General features: G+C 41.5%; 1 protein-coding gene across 2 annotated transcripts in view; it reads left to right on the forward strand.

Moving 5' to 3' along the window:
• Positions 1-24,088, forward strand: part of LOC122971288 (myosin phosphatase Rho interacting protein) — a 41,084-nt gene that overhangs the window by 14,384 nt on the left and 2,612 nt on the right. The window contains exons 4-23 of one of the 2 annotated variants that reach the window (XM_044337866.1): positions 186-337; positions 427-511; positions 632-803; positions 982-1,426; positions 5,165-5,291; positions 6,346-6,450; positions 9,743-9,799; positions 10,328-10,396; positions 10,485-10,574; positions 11,328-11,437; positions 11,607-12,174; positions 12,680-12,817; positions 15,041-15,100; positions 20,633-20,780; positions 20,921-21,038; positions 22,600-22,759; positions 22,904-23,017; positions 23,204-23,290; positions 23,422-23,584; positions 23,874-23,959. In XM_044337866.1, coding sequence (XP_044193801.1) covers positions 186-337; positions 427-511; positions 632-803; positions 982-1,426; positions 5,165-5,291; positions 6,346-6,450; positions 9,743-9,799; positions 10,328-10,396; positions 10,485-10,574; positions 11,328-11,437; positions 11,607-12,174; positions 12,680-12,817; positions 15,041-15,100; positions 20,633-20,780; positions 20,921-21,038; positions 22,600-22,759; positions 22,904-23,017; positions 23,204-23,290; positions 23,422-23,584; positions 23,874-23,959 — 3,054 coding nt within the window. The remainder of the gene's footprint in view (positions 1-185; positions 338-426; positions 512-631; positions 804-981; positions 1,427-5,164; positions 5,292-6,345; positions 6,451-9,742; positions 9,800-10,327; positions 10,397-10,484; positions 10,575-11,327; positions 11,438-11,606; positions 12,175-12,679; positions 12,818-15,040; positions 15,101-20,632; positions 20,781-20,920; positions 21,039-22,599; positions 22,760-22,903; positions 23,018-23,203; positions 23,291-23,421; positions 23,585-23,873; positions 23,960-24,088) is intronic. The other variant, XM_044337867.1, reaches the window with a different exon arrangement.

Here is a 24,088-nt window from a genome sequence, read left to right on the forward strand (position 1 = left end):
TTACCCTCGGTGTATATCTGTTCCTGGTGCTGTAATAGTTCATTGAATTACGTGTGTGTTACTCCTCAACCGTGCTATTATTTCCTTTGCTGCAGCATACCAGCTTTCATTCAACCCATGTGTGAAATTATATATGAAAATATAAAGGCCGTTCAAATTAATGTGTCATGTTCTCTCTCCTCTAGCCAAGCACGCTGCCTCAGGGCACGGTGAACATGAACCTCTGTACGGACGTCATAGACGCCGAGCCCAAGACGGGCCAGAAGAACTCCTTGTGCATCATCACCCCAGAGCAGGAGTACTTCATCAGAGGAGAGAATAAAGAGATCATTAACGGGTATGTTGTCTCCATGTCTCTGTCGATGGTTCGGATAGAGTAGAATGTGCACACACACGTCTCAAACACCCTCGTCTGCCTGTCTTTAGGTGGAGTGAACAGTTGGTGGTGTATCCCCGAACCAACAAGCAGAACCAGAAGAAGAAACGCAAAGTGGAGCCTACAACCTCCCAGGTAATCCTCCACACTCACGTACAGAAAAGGCTACATTGCACAGCTTGAGCAGTACTGATTCTCCTGTCAGATGGTTTCATTTTTCTCATTAATCTTTTTTTTTCCCATGCGTGTGTGCAGGAGCCAGGTCCAGCCAAGGTAGCAGTGACCGGCTCTGGTATCCCCGAGGCGGAGAAGGTTCCAGACTCCAGCTCCATCATCTGGCAGGAGGAGCTGAACCAGAGAGAAGCTGAGGGGGCTGCAGTCTGGACCGCTGCTGAGCTGCCCCCAGGATCACCGCTGCCACCCACAGGCAAGGAGGAATAACACCTTCCTTTTGAAGAACTATAGTGTTTATAAAGTGCTTGGAAAATTAAATTAGTGCGAATATCATACACATGAACACACACAAATAAAATTACAGTAGAGATGATAACATACATCATAGAAATAAAAGTAAATAAAGGTGATCCTCTGTTACTGTCGTCTAGGAGACTGTGCGTCTGTGGGCCAGGGTTCTGACGCGGGCTCAGTGAACGGCGATGAGGTGGACCGCAGCAGCCTGCCGCTGCACGGCTCCGTGCCCCAGCCCCCCAGTGACCTTCTCTCCCCGACGGGCTCCTGCTCCAGCCTGGGGGGCGTCCCTCGCTGCCTCTCCCCAGCCCCCAGCGACCCCTTCCCCTCGGGCAGCTCCCTGCTCTCCAACGGCTCTCACATCAGCGGCTCAGTCAGCTCTCTGGACTCGGACGCCAGCGGCAGCACAGTGACCAGCACCGACAGCCACCCGGCCACCCACAGGGGCAGCCACGGGTACAGCCACCACGACACGCCGAGATCCCGACGGCTGGAGGCCGAGGCCAGAAAGGCGGAGAAGAGGAGCCGGTTCAGGAGCCCTGACAGGCAGGAGAGGGAGGCCGTCCTCAGCCCAGAGAGGAGGTCAGTGTCTGCTTTTTGTCCATCCGCAACTGTGACCCCTCCTAATCAGTTTTATCTTCATCAGTGTTTCCCAACATTGAACAGTCTGGTTGGCCCGGCAACCAACATATCAGTATAAATAGGAGGATACATTCCTTTTCACTGATTTAGATCTGATTTGACTGATTAACACTGATTTTTTTTTTAAACTGGAGCAACGGAAACAAGGACTATGTATTATTTACATTAACACGCAGGTCAGATTGTAGAGGAAGTGATATATTTGGCCTTAGAACACCTTGCTGTCCTCGCTGACAGGTGAAGTATTTAAGCAGCCTCTTGATTCAGCCTGATGAAGCAGGTTAGTAGACTGCTTTCTTGGAATGCCAGCTCGGAGCTCACAGACACCGTAGTCTGGAAAAAGTTTAGCCAGGCTTATCCTTTTAAAGGCATGTAAACACACACACACAATCCTATGACGCACAAAGCTTTTGATTTGCACACATACACTCTCACATCTGTTGTGGTTTCAACGGAGGGGAGGAGAAAAGACTGTATTTGGCGAAACGAAGACATACAGGAATTTGTGATATCCTTTGAATATCCCCGGTGTGTGTTTTTTTTTAGAAAGTCTTGTCACTTCGTAATCTCCCCTGCCTGCCACCGTTTAGTTTTGCTTTTTATCAGCAGTCATACTCAGTGTAAGCATTGACCGTATAAACACACAGCATCTGTACTTTCCACTCAGTAATCTGCCTACTGGCCACTGTGCTGCACACACACACACACACACATACACACACACACACACCAAAGACGGCAACATTTGAAACACAACCAAGTGGGTGAGTGGAGGTCATCTTTTTCCTCCCAGAGCCAACTTCCTGCTCTGTTCAGCCCCCTCCATCCACGCCATGCCTGAGAGGAAAAGGAGGAGAGGGAAAATAGGAGGAGTGCCCACATTCTACCCCACAAACATGTTACTCGTCCACTCGCGCCAGTTTAGCATTGAAGTGAAGCAGACGTCTCCCTTTGTAAAGACATGCCCATACAGTAGCCAGGGATCTTCATCTTTTCTCATTAGCTGTCATCTCTGTACTGTCGGCTATCTAATAAAACAACCATGTCTCCCTCCTTATATTTTCATTCATGCACAATTGCATGGAGGAGATGATCAATATCCAGGAAAATGCTTTACATATGTAAGCCTGTGAGTCCTAACATCCTGTCATTTCATGTGTATGCACTGTTAAAAAAGGTGTTAGAATTTGCTAATTAATAAAAGAGTTAATAAGAATTTAGGCCTACTAGTGGATTCACTGTGAGAAGAGGGAGCGCACTCAAGATAGTCATTAATTAAGCTTCAATTGCAGTGTAAGTTTTTAATTATTTTGATTATCGATTAATCAGTCAATTATTTTCTCGATTTAATTGATTTGTCATGATGCAACTTCAAATGTTGTGTTTTGTCCCGACCAACAGTCCACAAGCCAAACTTCAAATCCATCACGATGCAGCTTGTTCTTGATATTGTTGCTCACTGCTGTTCTCCAGTGGTGACTCCGCTCCTTCTTGCACATCGCTTGACCGTTGTGGCTCTTACTGTAAAGGTCAAATCATAAATAAAGCTGTGAGGACATTTCTGTGTCATGTAGTGGATACATATTTCTGTATCACAAAAAGTGACTTTAACAGATAGATGAAGACAGCAACGTTAGGAATTTAACGTCTGAAAAGGTCTTCAGTGTCCCTCAGGACAAACCTCCGCCATAAAGTCTTCATCTGAGGCCAACTTGATTTATCCCTCCACCCCTGACTTGTACTCACACTGGAAGTACACGATGCAGTGTGTTTGCGAGAGATGTTTGCACAGATGCTCGTTAAAATAAAGGATGCTTTGATTCTCTAAAGCTTTTTCATATTTGCTTTCTAGAAACAAGGAATGGGAGGTTTGTTGTGAAAAAAAAATTCATTGGGGTTACTTGATAAACTAAAAGCCACAGTGATCAAAACTATGTAACACTTTGATAGCAGACACATGAGTAGGACTCTCGTTGATCAGGGATAGTTGGAGCCGACTCTGTCACAGCAACATCTTGATAATGAGGCTCTACTAAATGCACAGTCTTCATCTGTGACATGACTTCAGACAGAAAATCACACAGTGGGTGTTTGGCCATACACTGTCCTTGTCCTCCTCCACTTTCCTTCATTACCTTTTAAGGATTGCAGCTTTGGCTGAAGTCCCCAAATAAGGGTAGCATTTAGGCAAAAGAGAAATATAATATTTCCCTCTGCCTCTCTCGCCCTCTTCCTCCCTGTAACGCAGATTCCTCTGCCTTTTAACAAATGGCCTGTGTGGGAAAGTGTCATAACTGGCGGTGTACTGTGTCACAGTCGAGGAAGGTTCCAGATGGACACCAATGAGCGGAGGCTGATTTTTGGATCTGTGGTGCAATGCTTATCTTACCCTCAAGATCTTCCTAACAAACAGTTTTTTCATAAAGGGGTTGTGATTTAGCTGTCAACCACTTCATGAACAGTGACTCAACTCTTTTTCTATATTCCATAATATTGTCACCCTACATTCACATTATAGACATTCAGCTGATGCAGTCTTCTAAAGAAACATGACTGCACAAGTAGAACAAGCTTTGACTCCTTCAGGGTGTTCTATCTAATGTTAAAGCTCTTTACAGCTGACATTTTAATTTAACTACATTCATGCAGTAGCACTGACTGCATCTCTACACTGAGTAAATTTAGACAGCAGAGTTTGAATCATGCAAATGAACTATGTGGTTAAACAAATTGATGAAGCGGTAGCGAAAGTAGCATTTGTTTTATTTCCTCATGGCTTATTGCTTTGTTTGCATAAAATGAACTATGAAAGCAAACAGCAGATTTCTTAGATCATCACATAATGTTATTCATGTCCACCCACCCTGAAAACTACTGTTTCAGAGTTCACACTAAATGTTGACTTATTATGTAAAAGTTTGCAGAGCTGCAAGTCTGTGATTGGTCAGACGCCGACCCCCGCAGCAACTACAACTTGTATACATCTTTGTTCACAAAATATGGAAGTCCTGGGCGCCACAAGTATTAATATTAAGAGGAGGGGGTCGGGGGAGGCATTTATTGGAATGTTTAACTTTAAAAACAAAGTTATGTTGCCAGCTTCCTGACGAGGCTAAAAAAAGACCTGAATAAAAAGCGTGCGTGTGTGTCTGAATGAGAGAGAGAGAGAGAGAGAGAGAGAGAGAGAGAGAGAGAGAGAGAGAGAGAGAGAGAGAGAGAGAGAGAGAGAGAGAGAGAGGAGAGAGAGAGAGGAGAGAGAGAGAGAGAGAGAGAGAGAGAGAGAGGAGAGAGAGAGAGAGAGAGAGAGAGAGAGGAGAGAGAGAGAGAGAGAGAGAGAGAGAGAGAGAGAGAGAGAGAGAGAGAGAGAGAGAGAGAGAGAGGGAGAGAACAAAGCAAGTAAACGAGAAGTAAAACTTTATTTGCTAATACAATCATCGAAGTCATTTTCAAAACAGAAATAAGTAACTGTAAAATGTTCAGCAGATCATATCATGTAGAAACATTCTTTTTTTTCCACTTCTGCATGTCTCATTTTTATCTGATTATTACATCCGTTCAACCATCAGTCACGCCAGAGTAAATCCAAAGAACAACACAATGACTGCGTTGTTGCTTCAAGACACTCTGAATGGATTGTTATTGTCTTTTTTAACTTAATGTGCGTGGGTTTATTTACAGTCGCTCCGGTGTAATTGAGAAGTTGGAGGCCTTGGAGCTGGAGAATCCAGAGAAAATGGAGGTGGAGGAGTCGGGGAGGAGCGGAGCCAGACAAGGCAGAAGCGAGCACAGACGTTTCCACAGAGAGGTAACACTAATTTGTGTGTGTGTGTGTGTGTGTGTGTGTGTGTGTGTGAGTTCACAGTGCCAGCATTGTACAGCGGTTTACAATAGATACGGTGAGACTTGTAAACAGTGTCTTTAAACAACATCACATGGCAGGACAGATGTGAGCTCGGCAGCAGATCTACCAGCGTGGGCTTTGCTTTTTTTTTTTTTTTTATTCAGTTCCAGCACCTCCCCCCACTCCTCCTCCTCTATCTTTTCCCTTCACCCTCACCCTCTTCCCTCCATCTCTCCCTCTCTCTGTCCTGTCTTTGTTTTGGTTGTGGGTCAGAGGTCAGCAGCGTGTGCTGTATTCATTTCCAGTTTCCATTCTGTGGTGGGATTCCCCTGGTGATTATGCTTCCCTTTCCCACCCTGGCCCTTTCTGCTCGACTAGAACAGCTCAAACCCAACTCACTGATACAGACTCAATGTCAGACTCTGTTAAGCAGTCTGTTTTTTGTTTTGCCCCTAGATGTTTGTCAGTCATGCACGGATGAAGATATCACGTACACACACACACACACACACACACACACACACACACACACACAGATGAAGATGCTAAGGCTGCTTCTATGCCTCGTACCGCACGCACACATTAGCGTTCAGCTGTTCTTCCTGCTGCTTTCAAACAATACTCACACAGATTTAGAGCTGGCAAGTTAAGCCTCACGCCATCAGTGTGTTTTCATTCTCTTTGGTTCAGTGCAGCGCTCTGCAGAGTTGATCCTCACAAGACATGTGGGTTCAACGAAGAAGGAGCAGTTGTCATGCTATTTGTCCACAGCACATTAATTTCTATCTAAACACAGACCAAATCATATACTGTACTATGTATTGATCTGTGACTTAACAAATTTCATATGTTCACATGTTATTGCAACCTAGTAAGAATTTGCCTTTACATTTATTTCCTCTCTCATAGTTCAATTTTTTATTTTTATTTTATATGTTTGAGAATGAGTTAATGTGCCTTACATGGGTGTAAAAACAACCTTGAGAAACCTAGGTTTGTTTATGTGTGTGATCTTTAGGAGCAGAGGCATGACGTGGGTCAGGGTCTGGATTTCCCCTCCACCCTGCCGCCTCTGAGGAGAGCCAAGTCCCTGGACCGAAGAACCACTGAGTCAGTCATGACAGTGAGTGTTTGGCCATACCAAGGTCTAGTCTTCATCTTTACAGCATCTTTTGTAACCGGTTCACAAGTTACTATGAACATAAACACATGAATGACGTGCACAGTTGTCATCCAGTGGGGTTTTTTTCTATTTGCAATTTTGGTTGTGCTGAGTCAAACCATGCCATGTTGATTTGTCTTTCCATTACCAGTTTAAATGCATTGAATTGTACTGAGTCGTGCCCAAGATTGACCATGTCCAGAATAGGGCCAAAGCGCGCCAGACCCGCCTCCAAGCTGGTTGATGCAATGTCTCGCCAACCACAGCCAACCCGTGACGACCCCCCCTTCACCCGCTTCTCCCCCTCAAACAAGCGTGTGTTGCACAGCGAGACTGAACTCACGTCTGTACTGGAGACCGCAGAGAAAGATGTTTTTAAAGTCTCTGTGTGTTCAGCTCTCGCTGCTTTTGTAGCTTCTAGCTGAATCTCTGCGGCTTGAAGTTTAGTTTCTCTCCTGCGTTTCTGCTTGTACTTTCAGATATCTGCTTTATTTTACCGTTCCCTGATCGCTTTCAGCCATATCGGAGCCGTGTTAAGTTACCGCTGATGAAAACATTTCCTGCTGCTGCTGCTTCGTATTAAAAGCTTGATAAATAACAAAATAAGAGGGGACTTTTTCTGTGAAGAATTTATAGGAAATGAAATGTGTTTATCCACCGTTTTTACATCCGCAACTTTGACCACTAGTCACAGCCGTGATGTATACAGCCGCTGCTTTTCGACTCAAGACAAGCGCGTCTTCAATTAAAGACACACTGTCGAGCAGGTCGCCCCTGCCACGCTGGGCTGACGCTCAGAGTCAAATGGAATCAAGCTAAGCCAGCACATGTATATGGAAAAGGCCTACAAGTGTCTTATAGAGGAAGGGACTTCTCAAGGTCCGGTCACACCAGCATTTAAAACGGTCATATTTTTCAGCAAAATCAAAAATCATTTCAATGGAGTCTCTGTGATCGGTGGATTTGTTCACAAGTAATAAATACACACAAATTTTTTGTGTGGAGTTCAACTCTGGTGAAATCTGACACACAAACTTGTGCAGCGGACCAAAAGCGATTCATCTGAGCAACCAAGCTAACTATCTGGCTAACTGGCAGCTTTCCAAATTTTAATTAAATTAAATTTTGCATAATCCAGAGAACAAAATGCCAGGGGTGAGTTAACTGCTTAGAACAGAGAACATGGGAAGACACTCAGAGAGCTACTGTGAGCGACCAGCGCTATTGTGTTCCCAGCTTTCTAGCTGTTAGCTCGCTACCTACTAATTCATCAACTAGGCCTGAAAGTAGTACTTACATCACCAAGCCTGTAGCACCACATGTATTGTGAAGACACAGACAACTTTTGCTGCACCACTTTCTGGTGTGACTTGGCCTTATTTGTGTCCAAGGTGAAGCTGCTGTGGGCAAGGTAAACTTGTAACACAGCATAGTTAATAATAGAGAGAAAACCCAGAAATAGCCACTGTTGTTTACCCAAGGTCTTCGTCTCCAGAGGACCTCATATGTTAAGCTATATTCAACATTTTTTGGGCACTAGAGGACAGAAAATCATCAAAACAAGTTTACAGATACATAGTAACCAACATATCACCAGCTTAAACAGTTAGGGCTAAAATGAGATAACATTTGCAACTTTTGTGTCAGTGGTTTTGTTAATGTTTAGGTAGCGTACAGGCGGTTTATCAGTTTGCCTGTACAGCTTTGTTGTATCAGAAATTGTAATGTACACATTAGGCTGCTGTGAAAGCCTGCATATTGTACTAAAAACAACCTAGTATGCCAGTAGAAGACATTGATCTCCCAAGATATAGTGAAAGTGACAGAGAGAGATAATTGGTTCTATCAGCTAATAAATGAATGAACAGGTTTGAACTCATATCATACTTTTGACACAAACTAAAACCTGAACGTGGATTTGATTCTGAAAACCAGTGTGTTTGAGCGCGTTTGTGGTCTGTAGACAAAGCCTCTCCTGTTCTGCTAAGCTGTAGGATCCTGGGTCAGCATCAGTGCCAGGTCCTCAGCTCTGTGGAGAGAGGTCGCTGGGTTGTTGTTGGGGCTGAGAGGCTAGATTCAGTTAGGTAACAGAGTTAGGAGAATTAAAAATTGAAAAAAGGTTTCTGTGAACGTCCCCCAACTATATTCAAAGCTCAGCTGGACAGAATGCCACGCAGGTTTCATGGCAGCTCGGAAAACCATTTTTTCCCGGTCGTATTGGAGAAACGCCCAAATATTTATTGCTCATTTCCCCATAACATGCAATTAAGTGTCACACTCATTATATGACTGTATGACTGTTAATCATCATGTCGTATATTATGGGAGAGGACCTGATGTTAGTGTATGATTTATATTGTAGTTTATCGCTTCTCTCCTCAAGACTAATGTTTCTCTGGTGTGGTGGTGTGAGGGTGTGGATGCTGTTGGCCGAACCTCAGTGCTGCAGGGGGCAGCGCAGTCCCCTCTTCTCTCTCTCCTCTCCAGGTTACGCTCCTCATCCTGCTCCCCTCTGTGTGCAGATTTTGCCCGCTGCGTGTAAACAATGCACCCGTTCTGTGCCATGTGTGTTATAATCTGTCTATTTGTTGGAGAAGTGAGCCAGGTGTGTGTGTGTGTCTGTGTGTTAGGGTGTATATCACAACTCAGCACTGCTTCCTGAGGTCACGGTTCACACATGTGTGTGTGTGTGTGTGTGTGTGTGTTTGTGTGTGTGTCTCCCACTGTGTGGAATCACAGCAGATTACAACAATATTGAGCACCAGCTTCTGCTCCATCAGCTAGAAAAGCACAGAACGACAATAAAGCAGGCAGAAGTTGCCCCTGGCCGGTGGTTCCCATTCAGACTGTATAATCTCCTCTCCTTGTAATCTGTCCGGTCCATTGGAAGGGTCAACTTCTACCCCCTCTGACACCTGATTTGACTGAGCATGTGTTTTTGCTGCTCTTCATTTTCTGACATTTTTGACATATTGATGTAGAAAAACTATGCTTTAAGAATTGTTTCTGACTACATTTTTTGGGCAAATTTGTTGTTTTATCTTTTCAGCACGAGGTAAGTGGTAATGATCTGTTAATGAAACACTTTCACAAAATAAAAATGAAATGGTTTGTACTTGTATTTGACTGCTTTTGATGTCATCTTGCATGTTGCTCAAATCAAACATTCTGATGTGCAAAGTTGTTGTTTTTTTTTTTCAGTACCATTTCAGATGATTTCTCAATATCTGTTCTTTTGTCTTTTTATTTGTAGCCGGATTTACTGAACTTCAAGAAAGGTTGGATGGTGAAGCTGGATGAGCAAGGCCAGGTACTGTATGTATGAATGAAGTAAAAACTGTTGAAGATCTAAAAGATCAAACTTTGAACCGTTCAGACAGATTGACACAGAGCAGTAAATATATGATGACATTTATTTTTTAAAAAAGTTGCATTTTCACACAAAACTGTGCGATGAGGTCATCAAAAAGGGAGTCAAAACAGGTTCAAACAGCGTCTGAACTGTCCACTTAAAGCACTCTTGAATGTCTGTAGCACTCTATGGCCTTTAAAGAGGTGTGGTCAGACTTTGATGTTGCATCTTCAATGGAGAACACTTAAAAGTCGAGGGTGGAGCCCGAAGGCTTTAAAACGCATCTTTATACGGCGTACGGAGAGATAAACTCTGCGGCACCAGAACAGGTTTTATTTATTGACAAGAAGTTCAATATGTGACTCTCTATCTCTCTGTAACTTATCACATTAACATGATGTGTAGCTGTGAGTGTCCGCTTTACAAAACTCTCTCTTTGAACTTTGTGAAGGTCAAATTTCTTTTTTTTTCTTTTCCATGTCGTAGTGGAAGAAATACTGGTTTGTGTTGACGGATCACAGCCTGCGATACTACAAGGATTCAATAGCAGAAGAGGTGAGCCTTTACGTCAATACTTTCTCCATACTTTTCTGTTGCTGCATTAGTTCTATTCTTCATGTATCTTATCTTTGTGTTACCTCAGGCCTCTGACCTGGATGGTGAGATTGACTTGTGTACGTGCTACAATGTCACTGAATACCAGGCTCAACGCAACTATGGGTTCCAAATACACGTAAGAGACTTTGTCTTACTCATAAGTGACAAATGTGTTCACTATAAATTTGTTTTATTTGGTCGTTTGTTTTTCCATCCCCCCCCCCCCCACATAAAGCTTTTAACTAAAGGAAAAAACCTCTTTAAATTCCATCCTTTTAATTTATTTGATTGAACTCTACAGTAAGATTACGAGAAGGCATTACATTAAAAACCCTTTTCAATATAATGCAGGACAACATCACCACAAACTACAGACACAACTAAAGTAGTAGTCTAAATTGGGATAAGTGATATGAATAAAATTCTCTATAACTGTATGTTTATATATATGTTTATATATATATATATATATATATATATATATATATATATATATATATATATATATATATATATATATATATATATATATATATATATATATATGTATATGTATGTATATATATGTATATATATATGTATGTATATATGTATATATATGTGTGTGTGTATATATATATATGTATATATATGTATATATATGTATATATATGTATATGTAATTCTCTGGAACATATATATATGTTCCAGAGAATTACATAGCTGACAAACAAGGTATTACAAGTATATATTCAATATTGCCATAAAGCAGTGCTGCTCATTGATGTGCAGCATTACCGGCAATGGCCTAATGCACCCCAGAGATATGAAAGGGATAGATTCAGTATAGCATTTTTTCTGTTTTTTGGATGACTTGCTGTTATATTTATTAGAGCTTTGAAATGTTTAGACCCAGGAGGGAGTCCACACTCTGTCGGCTATGACAGCAGGTATTAGGCGGAACTGGATCCAGGCAGTCATGAAGAACGTCCGACCCTCCACTGCTCCTGATGTGGCAAGGTAGGTACAATCACACTATTGCACACATTTATTAACTATGATGATGTAGAGTGATTTAAACTGGAAAGATTTGGAATAACATCATCCCAAGAGCATCATTAGGGTCATGGACTCTGGGCAATTTAGATGAACTGCAATTAAAATCTTTGCCCTTTTCGCTGTCTTTCAGTTCAACAGAGGATCACGGTTCCTTCTCTCCTCTGGAGGGTCTGGTCAGGCCAGATGTAACCCAAGACTCTCCCTCCTCTGAAGCCTCGTCTGTGGAGAGAGAATCCATGCAGGGGGTCATAAAGAGCCGGGCGCGTGAGCGTAGACGAGAAGGCCGCTCGAAGACCTTTGACTGGGCCGAGTTCAGACCCATCGCTCAGGCTCTGGCTCAGCAGCGAGCGCAGGAAGCCGAGAGCCTCCAGGCAGACCTGGGAGAGCTGGAGCGCAGTCGGAGAAGGGAGGAGAGGCGGAAGAGGTATGAGTCTGTGACATCGGTGGAACAAACATCCGTTAAAGAAGGAGGGAGAACAGACTTTGAGAGTGGAGAGGGAGTCGGACACACAGGGCCTGAGTTATTAGCCCCTTCATCTGTGGAAAGGCAGCAGAGGGTGGAGGAGGTAATTGAACAACACTGGCGACAGGTGGAGAAGACACCGGCACGGGAGGAGAGGAGGGTGCCTCTGCCTTCTACACTACAATCCAGAGACACTGCAGAGCTGGAGCAGCTGTTGGACAATTACAAGCAAGGGGTACGTATACCTGTTGTACTGTATATGTTGGAGAATATATTCAGAAGGGGCTTTCTTCTTGACTCTTAATAGCAAATTTAGTGACTGCAAACACAACAAGCTGTAGGCCGCGGCCTGCTTATAAACTTTAAGTTGGTGTACAGAAGTATTAGCTATTTATCTATTCAGAAAAGAGTGGTTATAACATTAGCACCAATATATACATATATTACATCAATTTGATTCCTGAGGGATCCAATTTCTTGGCGTTTGATACCTTTTATATAAGGTATTATTTCATACACAATTTAAAAAAAAAATTATGTAAATTTCCAAAAATGAATAGTATCATAGTGTCATATTTTTTGCTATATGTCCTTCATCTGGGCAGTAAAAACGTCAGTGATTAAGTTGAATAATTGGTCATGTGAAATTCCCCCATTGAAAATCCATAAAAATTTAATCACCTTTCAGCACATCTTTTAAAAACATCAACTAATCAAATGTTTTCCCTGCTGCTCCGCAGATAGAAGACCTGAAGTCACAGTTGGAGAGCTGTCACCAGCAGCTTCTTGACTCCAACAAGCACAAGCAGGAGCTGGAGCTCCAGCTGAGAACAGCTCTGGAAAGAGAGCAAGACATCCGGACGGGTTACATCTCTCCGGTGAGTCATTGGTCTCCATGTCCTCAGCGTGCAGCTGCAGCGTTGCGCTGTACGTTATTCTGCTATGATGGGAAGTCCTGTTGTAGATTACATGTGCATATTCTCAATTGAGCAGTATTTTCCCCTCCATTTGTAACATCCTTTGCATGTTGTATTTTATTATAAGAAAACATCCAACAAACTGACATCGAAGCAACAAAATGGCTACAGATATGTGCCTTTGCATGAGTTCATTGCATGTGGAAAAACATTGATATCTTATTACTTCATTGGCTTCTACTAGTTAATCTCTTCTGTCCGTTTCATAGGTCTGTACTACCGTATATCAGAAGTTACAGTATCAGAGTATGGTTTTGATTATTGACTCGTTTTGTGGTTGCTGATGTGACTTATAGAGGAATATTTCACTCAAAATAAAAAAGAGAAGATTGTAAATTAATTATTTTACTCTGTTACTATGGATAATCAGGCCTCATTTAGATGTTAAAATAAAAAAATAAAAAAATGAATTTAAAACTATTTGACAAACTGATGTGATGAAATGGGAAATAGACTAGATAACAGAAAAGTACACAATACAAATGAACAAAATAATTAACAAAAAGAAAATAAAAAGTATCTTGTTTTTAATTTTCCTTCCTCCCTTTTCTGTTGCTATGTTTCCACCCGCCATTATCGTTTCCTAAGTGATGTGATGGTCATGTCTCCTCAATTACATGCAGTTCAAAGTATGAAAATAGCAGATTTAAAAGTGCAGATGGAATGTGGAGGAAGAAAAATAAAACATTTGAAAAGGAGAAGAAAAAAGTATTTTACATTTTAGCTGAAGGCAATTTTAAACATTTCTACAAATATTTCTTTTATTGTCCATTTTCTATATTTGGTCTTTGGTTTTTGGTTTTGGTTTTTTATTTTTGAAATCAAATTTTCTTTCTCCATTTTCATTTTCATGCGAATATTTAAGGGGTACCCCAGCAATGTAGTATTGCACTGCAGAATTTAAAAAAAGAATGGTAAAAAATTGGTGCAGCAGAAACCGAGTTATCCTGACTTTTTGTCATATGAGTCAAGCTTCAAAAACACTGGATCCCATATTTCCTGTAATGCGACTCGTAGCATCGTTCATTAGATCTTCCCTGCCTGTTAAATACCCTCATCTTTCAAACTCCATATCCCCTTAGAACCATTGATTATACAACTGTTTTCACTGGCTGAGTGCTGCCCTCTTCATGACGAGTAAACCTAAAGTTTTTTTTGTAAAATCGATGGACTTCCTCTTTAATAATAGTCTGATTGTTTCTAGCAGTTGACTGAACTAGTTAATTACGTTATCCTTAAATTTGAATTTAGAACGATATTATCCTGCATAGTCACTGATGTAATAGCTTTAGTTGTTGAAATGTTTGGCTCAACGTGTATGAATAATAACCTCTTGGCTTGTTTTCTAATTATTTGCATGGACATCAGATTCTCATCCTCTATTAACTAATATAAAGACCATCAATTTGTTATTCTTTTTAACAAATATTGTCAGCTATGTAATGGCTTAAATGTATGATGCTGAATGAATTCCTATATTTGTATGTTGATGTATGGATGGGTTTGCCAGAGTGAGACTGAATGAATCCTTTTTATAGATAATTTAGTTTGTTCGTGGTTGCAGTCAGGAACTGTTTTGATTATTAGAATATAGTGTATGCAAGTTTTGTGTTGCTCTTTGTCTTATTGAGAAAGTTTGAAAATATGTTTCAGCATTAGACTTTAGTTGGATAATGTGATTCACTGTCTCCACTCAGAAAAGCTTTGTTTTGGTGCAAGACATGAGTTTGGACCAGAGAACTTCAGAAATGTGTTTGTAGGATCTGGTATGCCTTCCATCCTTTAGTAAACCATCCAGCTGCAACTAATATTGCATTACTTACCACATAAAGTAACTTTTAACCATTTAATGTGCATGCTCTGTTGTGATTGACTAACCCCGGCCATTAAATCTCTTTTCTTTGCTTTTAATTTACATCATTAAAACCTAAGGGAATTTTATAATGTTTTTAATCAGTGTTTACATTTACATAATTTGAGATTATTATGTGGGAATTCTAATTGTAATGTCACTTTTTAATAGAAATTAGAGGGAAATGATTGATAGATAACGCTGACAATTATTAGCAAGCTTTGTGTCTCCCCTGCTGTGTGTTAACCAACTGTCTGGTCCCCTTTTCTAAGCTGGAGCACCCTTTGGGTCTGGAGGCTGATGTGACGCCCCAGACGAAGAGGCCAGAACTGGTTAGTTCTCAAGCACAGAGTTTAACAAAGAAGTACCAGGAGACCAAAGAGCTCCTGAAGCAGCAAGAGTTGAAAAAGCGCAATATGCAGGCACAGCTTGGCCTCTCGCTTTCTCACCACTCCATCAAGGAACCTTACTTTTCTGAACCCCAAAAAACATCCATTGTTGAAGACCCTCCCCCAGAACCTGTCCAAAAAACAGTTAGCTTCTTGTTCCAGGACAGCACAGAGGCAATTCAAGAACTGGAGGACTTGACAACTGGTAAAACTATGACTCTGAAGGAACTGGCGAAATTGTTGAAATCCTATAGCTGTAATCAAGAGACAGCAGAGAGACCTCAATTTCAGAAGCTCTTGGAGACCTGGAAATGCCAACAGGAGTTAGAAAATGAAATGATAAAAAAGAGTTTAGCCAGGGCAGGAGAAAGTATCCGCGAATACGAAGCCCGTCTTCTAACCATGGAGGATTTGGTGGGGAAGGTTCAGAAGCAAACTTATGAAAGCCTAAAAAGCCCTTATGGTCCCCTTTCAAAAATTGAAAACCATTCAGAGACAAATGAGATGACTATAGGAATGCTCTCTCAGAGGGTTGAACTTTTAACAAGTGAAAACGGGGCATTGAAACAACGATGTCAGGAGATAGTTAACCAGCTGACTGAGGCTGACAGAGAAATAGACAGACTGAAAGCTGAACTGATTAGCCAGCAGGGTGGCAAACAACATCATCTTATCATGGAAGAAATGAAAAGATTGAAGGCTGAACTGGCTGAAAACCAGGCTAATGCCATAGACAGGGAGTACTATGAAAGGGAGCTTAATGAGAAATCTCTGAGGCTCCATGAAGCTCTGGTTACATTGGAAGAGCTTGGCAACACCCTAAAAGACACCGAGAAGAAGCTGCAGTTGAAAGAGGCCACGCTGAAAGGTCTGGGATTCCAGTCAGATTTTGAGGATGAGGGGCTACACCTGGAGAAAGATCAACTCAAAGAGCTACTAGAAGCATCACAAGCGAGGTTATTTGAGACAGAGGCAAATCGTCAGTCTACAGAGCAGCGCTGTATTGAACTTGAAGCCAGGAACAGTGAACTAATCGCACTACAACAGGAATCAGAGAAAGTCAGTAGAGAGAAGCTAAGAGAAGCAGAAAACGAAATAAGGATGCTACGAGAGAAGTTAGAAATGACAAGTAGAGTTGAAAAGACAGTGCAAGTTAGTGAGTGTGTTGAGTCTGGAGAGAAGCAGGTTGATGATAAAGGTCTTATAAAGCAAGTAGTAGAAGAGATTGAGATGAAGTCTGAGGCGACTAATCAGGTTTTAGGGATGTTAGAAAAGGTAGATGTTAACGTAGAGAAAATGCTCAGTGATTTAAAAAGCACTTTATTTGTCAGAGAGCACCTTGGTTCTTCGAAAGAAGAGCCATTCTGTGTGAGTCCAAAAGACATGAGGTTTGTATTAGAAGGAGAGTTCTGGAGTCAGTTGTTGGGTAGCATTGAAATAAAACCAGAGGAAAACAAACACAGCTGTGAAAGAGGTGTGGCAGAACAGATGATGGCACAGAAGCGCTTGATGCTCTTGATTAGCATGATTTGTCCTAAAGCAAAAGTTGAGAGCGAGATACTGGCAGAGCCAGATTTTGTATCTATGTACAGCTGGCTTGATAATGACACAAATGCCCTAATTCTTAAAGAGTTAACAGAGAACTTGGAGGCAAAGTCCTACTTTTTGACACAGATTGCATCCAAGGTGAAGCTGGCCAAAGATGACAAGCTCCTTTCTTTGGCTCTTGCAAGCTTTGATTCTGGTCAAGAACAGAAACAGTCCTCTAAATATCTGCTTGATGCCCTTAAAGAAGCTTACATGTCGTATTTGATTATTAGGCTCAAAGTCCAGCATGAGAAAGAGCTCAAGGAAAAGCAAAGAGAAGTTCAGATTGGTGGCTTGGACTGTCCAAACTGTCCTAAATTGAGAGAGGTTGCCAGAGATCTCCAGTCAAAACTGGCAGATCTTCATAGTCAACTATCTGAGGCATCTTTGAAAGCCACCTCAGGATCACAAACTTTGATCCAGATTGAAGGAGAGCCCATAGACTCAGTGGATAAAACCATTGAGCTTCATGATATGATAGCCAGGCATAGGAAGGAGCTTCGAGAGGTCAAAGACAGCTACGAGCAGGAAGCTGAAAAGTTGAGGCAGGAAATTGCAAAGGCCAGTGAGACACTGCGCCTCCGCTCAGAAGAAAATGTCAAAGAGATCGACTCACTGACAAACTGCATGGAGAACCTGAAGAAGAAGCATGAGGTGGAGCGGACCAACCTCATGGAGAGGTTTGACCAGGAAATGGAGGAGTTGAAGAGCATGATGAGTCCACCAAACCCTGACAAGATCTCGACAGATGAGGATAGACCATCACATCCCCAGACATCTAACCTCAAGGAGCGCATTCAGGAGCTGGTGACCCAAGTCTCAGTCATGACCGAAGAGATGAGACGGCGCGAAGAGCAGGGCGACATAACCACTCTGCGGCTGAAATACGAGAAAGACCTGGAAAACCTGAAGGTGGAAGCGCTCCTTGTCCTTGCCGTCCGCCATCTGTGATGCCTTGTGTTCCTTTGTGGCATTCCCAGATCCCCTTCCTTCCCCAACCCCTACTTGCCTTCCTAACCTCGCTTACCCTACTGTCGCTCTTTGTTCTGTAAACACGTTTTCTTCTGTGTTGCATGAATTCTAACCTCCTCTTCAGTTTTTTTTTTTTTTTAATTTTTTATCATTGATGCTGCAGTAGTTGTATACTGAGGAACCCATTTTTTGTATCACCATCACGTGGAGAACTTTGAGTAACATAAGCATTAGATTAGCAAAGAAAGAATTCAACAGAAGCTATCAGATTCTTTCACACTACCACATTATATCACACTATTCTCCTTTGAAATGAGTTCCTCTGTTGATAGTTCAATGTGCTCGTGAAGCTAACCCTTTGACTCAGCTATGGCACAAGTTTTAAGGGCAAAGAGTTGACCCTTTTTACCATTTTTAAACTTTTGAATATTTAGAATCAAAATAATTAGCAACTATTTTTATGGGTCTAATCTCTTTTCCTTTTGGCTGTTTCTACTAACAGTTTCATTTTAATCCTTTTTTTCCTCTCATTAACATTGGATGACATAGCATTTTAATATAACATTAAAGGATATATAACTGCCTCTCATGTTAAAGGGTCAGTTCACCCAACTAACAAAAATGCATATTTTCTTTCTTAGCCATAATGGTATTTGACCAAGAGGTAGATAATGTATTTCTGCTTCCAACCACAAACAATGGAGGTGAATGGAATTTTTTTGTAGTGCTCAAAGCACAAAAAATTGACATTTAATTGAAAGTCAACAAAAATGTCTCTTTCCGAAAACAATATCTCAGTCACTCCAGATAAATCTTAAGATGTGGCTGTGGACAGTTTATAGTCTTTTCTACATAGTTGCTACCTAAACTTCGTTGCGTGTGTGTGCATGACACCACTTTAGTTATTTGAGTGAAACGCCTCTTTAAACTGTGGTCAGATTTAACTTTTAATTGAATAGTGTATATTACAGTAAACGTTGTATTTAAAAGATATGTTTTATGTTATTCTATATTTCTCTTATTAACAAATCCCATGAAAAGACCAAAACCAACAATGCGTAGGTTGTGTCTCAATACTTTCTTACTTCCCTACCCTGCCTGTGGCACTGAACCCTAAACCCATTGGTTCCTACTGAACTACTTTCATTTTTTAAAAGGCTTAACAATTTCATTAAACTGCTGGGCACTGTAGTTTTTAGCCAACATTACTCAAACTGGAGTAAATAGTGTATTTGCTGGGGACTGTTTTCAGTGGCGGATTAATACACATTTCATGGGCTAGTGAATATTTCCTGCAGCAAGCGGGATTGAGTCTAAATAAATAACAATTGATCTGTTTTTATTAGGTTTTGGACAACAATGGAGCTCTATGACACAGGAAAATAATTTATCAGTCTTTGGATACATAAACAAAACTTGATAGTATCACTGTAGGTTTTAGTCTTCATGGGATTGGTTAATAATGTAAAAAATAAGGAATATCACCAGCCTTATTTTCCAAAAAACTTTATTTTTAATTTTACAGGTTAGGTGAACTTCTTTGAATTTAAATATGGAAGTTAAATGTTTAATGGGACATAAAAATATTTATGAATACCAGGTTGGAAGGTATCCAAGATACTAAAGATTTGATCACAGAAACATTTGTAAGTAATGCATTGTACAATCATAGTGAGTATTCACAGAGAGTTTTAGTAAGGGTTGGTCTAAAACTTATTTAAAAGTAACAGTATTTTTAAAAATTACAACAAATTTAAGGTGGTCGGGCTAATTATCAGTTGTCATTTTGATGTGAGTGTTAACTTGCTTTTTAAAAGTGAGGTTTACTTGTGGCAGTGGAGTTTTAAACAGTGTGTTGGATGTTCAGATATTTGGCTTATGTCTAGCTAACTACATACTTTGGGGTGTCTGAGCAGCGAGTTCATGCCCCCGCCATGACCTGGATATATTTACACACAAGATACATAGCTTGACATGCTACTAAATAAAGCCTGCGCTTGGTCTGATGTCAGAGCAGGAAGTTTACATTTGCTCTGTGGGGGAGACTTTTCAGCCTCTCACAGTAGGTTCCTGGGTCTGAGCTCTCAGGGGGTTTTATCCCTATGAAAACAGACTAGACCTCCATTTCCCCTGTGTGGCTGAAGCAGAGAGAGGGGACGCAGGCCCAGGCACGGCCGTCGACTGAGCACTCAGATTAGTGGCAGTGAATAGAGAACGGAAGCAGGGCTAGGTTTTGAGTCGGGCTAGTGGAAAGGCCATTGAAATCCCTTCTTGTGGAAACTTGCACTGTAGTTATAATAGCATTGTAATGGCTCTTTCTAAAAGTGTGTTGAAGAGGATTATTCTCCATAACACCCGAAGGTGCTAGCTTGGCAAGCTTAACTCATTTTGTAAAATGCTCTTTGCTTGAGATAGTTTGAAATGCAGTGTAGCTCCCAGACGCCCAGCTATTCATGATTGTATTAGAATATCACCTTAACCCTACATTCCATCAAAGATTTGGCACATAGGCAGATTAGGAATTATTAGCTGCAGACTGCAGCTCAACAACATGAGCTCAGTTTGGAATAAGCAGAGTTAGATGTTTACATCTGTCAGCAGGTGTTCTACCGTGGATAGGAAATGGCAGCATACACTTTCTTACCCTCCTCGCTCATTGTCTTTGCATTTCTTCAGTGTATCGTGTATCCTGTCATTCCTCTTAACCCTTTTTGTACTCACACAGGCTCAACTCGCTCATGGCTAACAGGCAGTAGCTTGCAAGTGATTTGCTGGATAATGAATGGATGATCTGCACTGGCTTACATTTTAGGGCCCAGGGTTTCTCCTGCTCAGCTTCATGGTCAGGAGAACCTTGTGGTCCTTGTCCTGATGAGCCGTAAACTCACAGTTGCCCCATATTGTCCTGTGTCACAGGCCACCTGTGAGAGGGGCTTTGCTGCCATGGAGGAGTCCCATCAGAAGGTGATAGATGAGCTGCAGAGGAAACACCAGAGAGAGCTGGAGAACCTGCAGGAGGAGAAAGAAAGACTGCTGGCAGAGGAGACAGCAGCCACCATTGCTGGTAAATATCACGTTTACAAGAACTTATGGTCTTTCTGGCATATTTTTAGCTCACCCCATTTTAGGGATAATACAGGTTTAGAACACAAAGCATAGATGTTGTACTCTAGCTAATAAAGCTTGTTGTGTCTGTTATCTTAGCAATTGAAGCGATGAAAAACGCCCACCGGTCAGAGCTGGAGAAGGAGCTGGACAAGGCTCGCAAAGCCAACAGCAACGCAGAGAACGCAGACATGGAGGAGATCCGCAGACAGCATGAGTAAGTTTTCTTCACTCACACAGTGCAGCTGCTGTAATACTTTTAGGAACTGACTCATGTTGCCTTCGATTATGCATTTTGTCTTAGTCTGTCGATGAAAATGACTTGATCAGTAGTTTCAGAGACCAGGATAAGGACAAGCAGGACCGTTAGCAGAAGGGCTGAAACATTTTCAAAAAAGCGCTTACAGCCTGACCCTAAACTACATGGTAGAATTAGTGTAGTTCCATTTCATTTTAGTGCCTCCGCTGCCTTGCTTGAGTGACAAGCTAACAGGTGACTCGCTAGATTTGTTGTTGTGGTAGTGTAAAGCAGTTTTAAAAGGTCAGTTACCTTATTTTTTTTCTTAACAAACTTTTCAGTTTGTCAAAAAGGTGGTGAGTTTGTTGGAGAACAACAGTAAGAACAATCTGTCTTCAAAAATACATAATTAAAATATAACAGAACAAAGAAAAAAGCAAGAAAGGTTTACACAACTAACTAAAAATGTTAGTTATGATAATGTTTCTATGTAGATTTTGAGATTTCTTTGACAGACGACTAAATACATTACATGTGAGGACATTCTTTGTTCTTGCAAATTTCATTTTGTGAATATAGAATTGACCTAATGTTATCAAACAGCCTTACATTGATCCATAATTTTGCCATCTGCAAGGTAGAACTCAAAATAAAATTTGCACTCATGTACTTGTCAGGTGCTTTGGTGTCATGATCTGACATTTAGCACAGCTCGCTAGTTTGCTCCAGTTTGTTATCAAAAGTTCAGTGACTGATAACAGGGCGTGGAATGGAACAAGGCAAACTAATTCAAACAATATGTTGCGCTTATAGAGTATTTGAATTGGAACAAAACATTACAGATGAAATATGATTTAAAAGAAAAGTTTTTATGTTTGAACGATAGTTTGAATGTTGAGTATAAAGTGACAGCCCTAATCAGCAGCCATCAGTTTATCACCGGTAGCGTTTTAGTGCCCAGGTGCAGACGTTATTACTGTTACATACCTGTAAAAGTTCTTACAAAACCACTTCACCAAAATCATAGAACTAAACTGTGTTGGGTGTGGTAATGGTTGGTTTATGGTTTGATTCTCTGTATTGCAAAACAGTTGAGTTGTGCCGAAACAGTCCTCTCAGATTGTTGTTCTTTATGTTGTGAATTTTCTGGCTGTTTTGTTTATGCTCGATCAAACAGTTTCATCTACTGATAAGCTGCTGAGGTATCAGATCTTGCGTGTGTCACTCATGACTTGCTGGAACATGTGTCGGGAGTACTCGGTGCTGAACGCTCACCTGCCTGTCTTCAGCATGCTCTAACACTTCACTTGACCACATGTGTGGAAGTGCAGGTGTTACACTAATCAATCCAGTGTTTTTATATCTGTCACTGTCTATCTGATCCTCACTACACCTTGACAAACGTTATTTTAGCTGCAGATGTGTCTGGACGGTAAAGACGAACTAACTGAACCAGAGTATGAACATCCAGCTGTATCTGAACCCTCTCACTCTGCTGGTGTTTATTTCTCTCTCACTGTGGTATTGTGTTGTGTTTCAGGGAGGAGCTGTGTTCGTTCCAGCGGGAGATCGAGGTGTTGTCGGAGCAGTATTCCCAGAAGTGCCTGGAAAACGCCCACCTGGCTCAGGCGCTGGAGGCCGAGAGGCAGGCCCTCAGGCAGTGTCAGAGAGAGAACCAGGAGCTGAACGCACACAACCAGGTGCAGACACACACGAGAACACACAATCATGTCACTCACTGGTATACACACACACACACACACCTGTCTACAAATATTTACTCTGGGATACTGATGTTGACTGTTTTATGACACACAACCTGCTGTTCTGTCTGGCATTTTCAGGAGCTAAACAACCGTCTAGCAGCAGAGATCACTAAGATGCGCTCTATGGCATCTGAGGATGGAGTAGGAGACACAAACACTACAATACAGGGAAAAGAGCTCTATGAGTTGGAGGTAAGGTTCAATCAGAAATCACATTTAAACAAAGCAATAAAATATACAAATCCTGGATATGAAACATACCATAAAAGCAAGTCTGTACTGGTCAGTTTTAATAAGCAGCTGATCAACAGGCAGGAAACCTTCAGTAAAGCATCTTTTCATCTTCTTTTTCTCTTTTCATCCTCCCTTGTTTCCCAGGTGATGCTGAGGGTAAAGGAGTCTGAGGTCCAGTACCTGAAGCAGGAAATCAATTCCTTAAAAGATGAACTCCAAGCTGCCCAAAGAGTAAGTTTTCCTGTTAGGGTAACGTTTCCACTCGAAGTCCTCTAATCTGGTTGCATCCATGAATTCCTAGCTGAGAGAAGCACAGAGGAATGCTTACCCTTTGTCTGAACTTCCAAACAATGTGTTTTCAGGACAAGAAATATGCAACAGATAAGTACAAGGACATCTACACCGAGCTGAGCATCGTCAGGGCCAAAGCAGAGCGGGATCTGGGCCGGCTCAGAGACCAGCTGCAGCTGGCTCACGAGGCTCTCGGGGAGCCGTCGCTGGAGGAGGTGGAGAGAGGAGGATACGGTACAAACACACACTTAGAAACACACGCAGGAACATCGTGTTAATTTTATCCTAAACCTTTCTTCCTTTTTTTTTCTGTAAGGGTTGTTCATACTAGTGATCCTAGTCAGATTTAGCAAACTCTTAACTTCACAACAATGTTAACCAAGCTATCAGCAGTGGTGTTAGAGGACTTGAAACTTGAACAAATATTAATATTAGTTCCCAGTTCCTACTAGTTCCTATCTCTGTTTCTCCTTTTTCTGTTTCTCCTCTTTATTTGAACTCTTGACATGTTTTTCCCTCCCAGATATCATGAAGTCCAAAAGCAACCCTGACATCCTCAAGATGGCAGCTGCTGCAGCCAAACGCTCAGAGCGCACCATGAGATCAAAGGTGGGTCTCCAGTTAATAGAAGAATCATCCCATCATCCCACGCTTGTGTTAATTCTGGATTTCTCATGAAACTGAATCATCCATTGTGTCATGTTGTATAAACAGCAACAGATTAAGAACTGACAGAGA

This window comes from Thunnus albacares, chromosome 20, assembly GCF_914725855.1.
Source record: "Thunnus albacares chromosome 20, fThuAlb1.1, whole genome shotgun sequence".
NCBI classification, from domain to species: Eukaryota; Metazoa; Chordata; class Actinopteri; order Scombriformes; family Scombridae; genus Thunnus; species Thunnus albacares.